Source organism: Lolium perenne, chromosome 2, assembly GCF_019359855.2.
Source record: "Lolium perenne isolate Kyuss_39 chromosome 2, Kyuss_2.0, whole genome shotgun sequence".
Lineage (NCBI taxonomy): Eukaryota > Viridiplantae > Streptophyta > Magnoliopsida > Poales > Poaceae > Lolium > Lolium perenne.
The window spans coordinates 35,377,179-35,384,015 of record NC_067245.2 but is presented as its reverse complement, the minus strand read 5'-3'; the positions used below and the strand labels follow the sequence as shown (position 1 = coordinate 35,384,015).

General features: G+C 48.3%; 2 protein-coding genes across 6 annotated transcripts in view; one reads left to right on the top strand and one right to left on the bottom strand.

Moving 5' to 3' along the window:
• The first annotated feature begins 490 nt into the window (after window positions 1-490).
• On the top strand, window positions 491-6,479 carry LOC127331786 (F-box/FBD/LRR-repeat protein At3g26920). Of its 2 annotated transcripts, none has more exons than XM_071825966.1 (6): window positions 491-800; window positions 3,434-3,634; window positions 3,746-3,852; window positions 4,631-5,452; window positions 5,538-5,690; window positions 6,093-6,479. In XM_071825966.1, exons 2-6 carry the CDS (start codon window positions 3,538-3,540, stop codon window positions 6,477-6,479), a joined length of 1,566 nt encoding a protein of 521 aa, XP_071682067.1. In that variant the 5' UTR covers window positions 491-800; window positions 3,434-3,537. The 2 variants fall into 2 exon arrangements, with proteins under 2 accessions (XP_071682067.1, XP_051213940.1); XM_051357980.1 differs by having other exon boundaries at window positions 5,538-5,694; window positions 6,097-6,479.
• Window positions 6,453-6,837, bottom strand: part of LOC127331787 (uncharacterized) — a 43,397-nt gene continuing 43,012 nt past the window's right edge. For 3 of the 4 annotated variants that reach the window (XM_051357987.2, XM_051357988.2, XM_071825967.1), the window contains one exon: window positions 6,453-6,731. The gene's annotated coding sequence lies outside the window, so the exon portion shown is untranslated. The remainder of the gene's footprint in view (window positions 6,732-6,837) is intronic. The other variant, XM_071825968.1, reaches the window with a different exon arrangement.

Genomic DNA, 6,837 nt, shown 5'->3' with positions numbered 1-6,837 from the left:
ATCGTTTTGGACGTTAGCGGGGAAGAATCTGGGACGCACGATTCTGATCCGACGGAGCGGACGGGGGAGCACCGTGTAAGGCTACAGAGTGCCATAGCATGTAATAGAATTGGGTTTCTTTTAGCCATGCTTCGCCACAGCCAAACCAAAACTATGTGAGATAAGAGATTGTACATGTGGTGTCCTATGTAAGTGCGTGTATTATTGCAAAAAAAGACTAAAAGAAGAAAACACACAAGGACAAAAAAGATAATTTTTAAAAGATGAAACCCCAAAAAAAAGCAAAAGTAAAATAAGAAAACAAGAAGGGTAAAGAAAGAAAAATAAATAAAAACCGTGCACAGGATTGAATCTCATTTTTGAAGCCCACATTATCTCCGATGCGGGGTCTAATTGAATTCGGAATTTTTGCTAAAAAGAGGAGGAACTTGAATTTGAATAGAATACGATAATTTCCCTGCGTCTTCCTTCCCTTTTCCGGAGCGAGACGGAAAAGACCCAAATCCCGTCGTTTCTTTTCTCCCCGCACCGGCGCACCACCACCTGACTGACCCCAAGGGCGCCGCCGCCGTAGCCCCTCTTCTTCAGCGAGGTTCGTCCAACGGCGGGTTACTGTCTCCGCTCCCTGCTTCCATTGAGCACCCGGTGCAGGTTACGTCCTCAATCCCCGGGCAGGCCACGTCTCGTCAGCGGCGACTGCCGACCCCGGCGCGCCTCTGCTCCTCCACCGTCCATCTAGTCAGCGGCGACCGGCGGCTTGACGCCCCACCGCCGCTGCCCTTCCTCATCACCTCCACGTGGTACGCATAAAAATCCCCATTTTCTGGGTGATCCTGATCTGTTCCCTTTTGGGGCTTTAACTTCAAATTTCCGAGTTAAATTTTGATGATACACACTAATTATGGATGCTATTGCACTAGCTTATACTGGTTATCTACTAGTTTAATTGGGGTCGATTTCGCTATCGCTAGTCAAAAGTTCAGCGCCATGTGAGCTGAAACCTACGTTTCGTGGAGTTCAGTGCTCAGTTTCTTTATCACGGCCGAACATCTGTATTCTGTCAGATGAAAGCTGAAATCATGTCAGTGCAAAGCTTTTCGCGAAAACGCAAAAGGTTTGCGTTTCGATTCATTGATAGAAAGGAAGTTTACATTACAAGCCTAAGAAAAGGCCGAACACCCACAGTACACACCCGACACTCAAACTAGACTACGACAAAAAGGCCGAAATCCGTCGAGTGCTCCTCCGGGACACTACAGAGTGAGCTCCTCCGCAAGACAGAACCCTTGCCGATGAAAGCCGCAGTGCTCGCGCATCGTCGAAATTACCAAGAACCTGCCAGCTGCAGCCAAGACGCGTACCACCTGAATCCCGCGAGCCCACCACGGCTCAGCTGGGAGCAATTGCTGCTCCGGCCTCGACCCAAATCCGAGGAACGCCGTCGGCGCGGCGGCTAGCTCCCGGCAACCTTGACAGACGTGCAAGCGTGCAGTCTTCAGCAGCCCGCCAACAAACACAGAGGCCAGCCCACCACTGCTCATCCAGAGGCATGCTCGCGCTGATCGAGGAAGATCCTCATCGCGCAAGCCACCGCGATACTACACGAGAGGCTAGCGCGCTACCTGCATCGCAAGACACCTCCCATGTGGTCAGCGCTAAGATCCACGAGGAAGACGTACGGCCCGAACTCAAGTTCCCAAGACGACGCCTCCAAGGAGGGTACGACGTCCAAGACGCCGTCGTCGCCCGATTTGGCTAGCCAAATCTGAGGTTTTCACCCGAAACATGAGACCCTAGGCAAGGGAGGTGCCGAAACTCCTCGGTGACGCCACAAGAGGAAAACGGCGCCCTCAGGCGTCGCCGTCACCGGCCCCGAAAGGCAGGGCTTTCGCCCAGAGCATGGTTCCTCACCACTGCAGGCACTATCATCCTTCGCCAAGACCTCCTGCGCTGACCCTTTTCTCTCAAAGCGCTAGCTTTGGCAGCGCAACCCACCGGCAGCACGTCCGGCGCGCCGGTCGGGGGCAGCCATGCCCACAAAGGGAGAGGCTGCCTAAGAGGGGCACTGCGAGCCGCAAGCGGCGCAGTGCCACCATGGGGTGGGTCGCCGCGGGATCGCGGGACTGCACACATCCACCTCGTAGAGCATCGCCGCCCACCCAGCATCCTCCTCAGTCCCACCAGCGCCGCGCCGACGCCACCAGCCGCCCCGCCACCAAGGCCTACGGTTCCACCCAACCCGGCCAGACCAGCAGCACCTGCGCTCGGAGCCGAGACGGACGGACAAGGAGGAGGTGCTCGGCCGCACCCGTGCGCCGGAGGGCAGGACGGCCGGGGCCCGCCAAACCCAGATCGGGCCCAAAGGGCCCAGATCCGAGCCAGCAAGCCCGCGCCGCCATGATGCCAACTCCGGCCGCCCAGCACAACCTGCCGCCAGCGCCGTCGCCGTTTCCCCAGCGCCGTCGCTGCCATCCCCAGCGCTGTCGCCGTCGCTGGCCACCCCTACGGCGCCGCCCGCCGCCGGACTTGGTGGCCGCCCGAGGGCAGCCGCCGCCTCCGGCACGGGGTCGCCGCCACGCCACGAAGCGTCCACGCCGCTGCTGAGGCAGCCGGGCCGCCGCGCCCCTCGTCGAGCGCGCCGCCCTCACCGGCCGCGTCGGCCCGCGCCAAGGCTTCCGCGCGAGGGGGAAAGGAATCCCCGCCGCCGCCAGCGCCCGGGCTTTGCCCAGCGACGCCCTCCGGCGGCGGCGAGGGGAGGGAGGAGCAGGGGGAGGGGCCTGGGCCGGTGGCGGCTAGGGTTCCCTCCCGTCGCCCACGGGAGCGACGAGGGGGGAACGAGGGGGGAAACCAATTCTAACACTAGATTTGGCTAAGTCTATGTTCCGTCAGTGCAAAGCTTTGAATTCAACTAATTGAATGTGTTTGGTGTTGATCTGTTCTTCACTGAGTTGAAAGTTGTCACGTGAAGTGTTTTTTTTTTTTCGTTCATCAACTTAGACGTGGCGCTATCTATAGCCAGCACTGGTGGCAGATCTCTTCTCCTGCCCTATGTCCTACTATCTTCTGGCCAGATCTCCCTGGAGATCGGCCTCCTTGGTTCAAGCGCGTCTCACGTAAGGTCTTAAAACAATACTGCCTAGGCTTCATTTTCAAGCCGCACGTCTAATTTCTTATCCAAATCAATAAATAAGCTTGCTCTTTTGTGCCAACTCATCGATTTATGTATTGTTCATTGTTCCATCCAGTTCAGTAGTGGGTGTCATCTCTTGACACGATGGGGCTCTAGATCTGGATTCGTTCTAGTAAATAATTTTTTGTGCTGCTGCATACTGAGATGGACCTGTATATAGTATGTTGCGTTACAGTGTGCTATTTCTTCTTCTGCAATTAAACAAACTACATTTGAATGCTCTTTGTTCTTGCGCTATGACAGTGGTCCCTTTGGTAATAAAGTGAACAACATCAGACAACGCTAAGACCTGCTGTCAATCTTATCATCTCCTAGAGTTTGCTACAGTTGCCTTCTCCAACTCATCGATGGCTTCTTCCTCATCCCCACGTCCACTTGAGCCTGTTGCTGACCTCCCATCGTCCTGCAGTCCTGCATCTCATCATCCTCTGAAGTTTATAACTGGTAAGGCCTCAAGCAGCTTATAATTGTGTAGAGTCTGTAAATGTGTTGTAATTGCATTGATCCTTGCTCATTCTCTTGTGCTATATTGTGACCTTATTGGGTGGGCTACAGATGTTGGATTAACTGTCTCTCATGCTGAAAGCAAGGTTTCACCTTGCCAACAGGCTGATGGTTCTCCGAGTGCTGATGTATTGGAGCCAGAGGTTACCCTTCCAGAGGTATGATGTAACTGCAACTAAAATATCCCCCCTGGACCAAGTTAATGCGCGCGGCCATATACTATCTCCACTACAAGTGTACTCCTGAGCTGTGTCAATTAATTAGGGCCGGAGGGAGTACTACTTTCCTTTTTTCGGAAATAGATGAGATGTCCTAGAAAGCGAAAAGTCAACTATTTTATGTAAAACTTATAGTTTTTCATGTGAAATAGAATCATTATATTCGTCATGACAAACATTGTAATGGTGACATAATATATGCTTACTATAACATACTTATGTGAAAAGTCAGTCAAAGCTGCACGTTGGAGGCTGTTCCCAAGACCAAAAAAATGTGTATTTACAAACATAGGCAGTAATGCATTCTCTTATATTTTCTAATTTTTGGCATAAAGTAATTCAATGTTTAAATCATGTTTGCTTGATAACAGTAACTGAATTACTCCCTTTGATCCATATTACTTGTCGCTGATTTGCATGTATCTAGACACATTTTCGTGTGTTCACTCGTTTAGGCGACAAGTAATATGGGATGGAGGGAGTAAATCATTCAGTAATTTGTCGTAGAGCCCGAGGGCGAAACACCCCTATTCAAATTTTATTCAACATGAAACATAAAGTCCATTTGTAGGGCATGCCAGCTCTGAACTAGTAAAATGTACAATCCATTGGTACGCGCTCCACGGGGCGTACAATTGATCTCAATGAGTAATGTAGAGCAACAAGTCATCATGGCCAACACTCTTCAACACTTAATTCTTGTAGCATGTTTCTGCAGGATATCCTTTGGAAGATACATGCACTTATGCCAATGCAAGATGCTGCTCGTGCTGCCTGCTTGTCTCATAGTTTTCTTCACTCTTGGAGATGCTATCCCAAGCTCATATTTGATATGAGAGCACTTCGCAAACAAACAAAAGATTTTATCAACAGAGTTGACCACATCATGCAAAATCACTCTGGCGTTGGGGTGGAGATATTTAAATTGCAAACTCGCAATGATTTCAGTGTGCATCCAAGTTATCTTGATCGCTGGCTAGAAGTTGCACTTACGCCTGGGATCAAAGAATTTGTGCTAGGGCTCCCCATAGAAAACGAAATGAAGTACAACTTTCCTGGTTCACTTTTATCTCGCGAGCGGGCACACTCAATTCAGTATTTTCACCTCAGTAGCTGCTTGTTTCATTCTGTAGGAAAAGTTGGTTGCTTGAGTAGTTTGAGGACTGTTCGTCTGCATGATGTTGGTATTACTGAGGAGGAGTTGTGTCTTCTTCTGTCCAATTCCTTCGCATTAGAGCATCTGGACCTCGAGTACTGCTATGATATACGTTGCTTAAAGCTATCACATCTTTTGTCGAAGCTTAATAGACTGGACGTGTACAGTTGCAAATTGTTGCAGATGATAGAATGCAGTGCTCCAAAAGTCTCCATCCTCAATTATGATGGCCCCACAATACCTATCTCTCTCGGTGGTTCATTGCAAGTGAAGAAAATGCAGATGACAAGTACCGATGTGCCCAACCTGCTCCATTATGCTAGTACCAAGCTTTTATCCATTGCGCCAAATGTCGAAACTCTTTTTCTGTACTCACTTTATGAGGTTAGTGTTATCTTTCATGTACCAGTTCAGTAATTTGTTGACCTAAGCTATAAATAAGTTCTAATCTTTGGGCATTTTTTTTCAGAAAGTCAATACACCAATGGTTTTGGGTAAATTCCTGCACCTCAAGTATTTGGAGATAAAGCTTTTCATACCAACTCGTTCTCCAGATTACGACTTCTGCTCTTTGGTTTCTTTTCTTGATGCTTCTCCCAACTTGAAGATGTTTGTTTTGCGTGTAAGTCATTCTCCATTTCTCAATACTTTTTTTTATGCGAAATAATTATTAGTAGATTATACCTTGTCTTGATTATACAGATTAGCTCGGCCCTTCTTCATTTTTATTTGGTGAACTATCATGTACTTTTTTCTTACAAACTATTTTTGTCACATCAGTTTTATGCAGTAGATACAATGAATTACTACATTAACTGTGAATCGGTGATACCTTATGCATTACCTTAGTAAACTCAATCTTGCTAAGAATCAACTGTTCTTGGTGTTACTTTTCTGTATGGATGCCCTTCATCCCAACTCTTACGGTCAATTGATTTACTATGATGCACTTAAAAATGGACTAACAATATTATGTGACAAAGTTTTGCTTAAGAAACTGATATCGGGAAGTACATCCATGCAGATAGAGGCGCCTACCATAGAATCTGGTTTTATACCTGGAGTCAAAATTGGCGAAGACTTCTCATTGGCAGGTTGCATTCGGAAACACCGCCATCGCAAGCTCAAAAGTGTGATTATCAATGGCTTTCGCCCCTGGAAGACCATGATTGAACTTACTAGATGTATTCTTGGTTATGCGACTTCACTAAAGCACCTTATTCTGGACACCACCAATGGGTATCATAGGAGGAAGTTTGCCAAGTGTTTTCCTTTGGATAAGGATACAGTTAACGAAGCCCGAAAGGCTGTTGTGGCTATCAGGACATACATCGAGGGGAAAGTTCCCCCAACAGTAAAATTTAAGGTTCTTGAGCCCTGCAACTGCAGTAAGTGTTGGGTTCCGCTGTAATGCTGTATGGATAACGTTTTTTCATCTGTTTGAAAATGTCACCTCGTCGGCTTGAGCACACAAGCGCCATACTCGGATGCCAAAGGCAAACAAACACTAGCAATCGCCTTGCTCTATAAAAAATTTCTTCTACGCTGCTTCCTTAGATGCCAAACAATATAGAAAGCAATTGCCATCGTCACATTCCTCTAAGGTCCAGGCACACGACAAAAAATGCGTTGCCACCACCCTCAATTGGTTGTCACCTGAAAACTAGCAGACGCCATGGAAGGGTTAGTGATCTTTACTATACTCCTTCCGTAAAGAAATGTAAGCTGTATTTTCATTTGCTAACATAAGTACTTGACAAAATATTTAC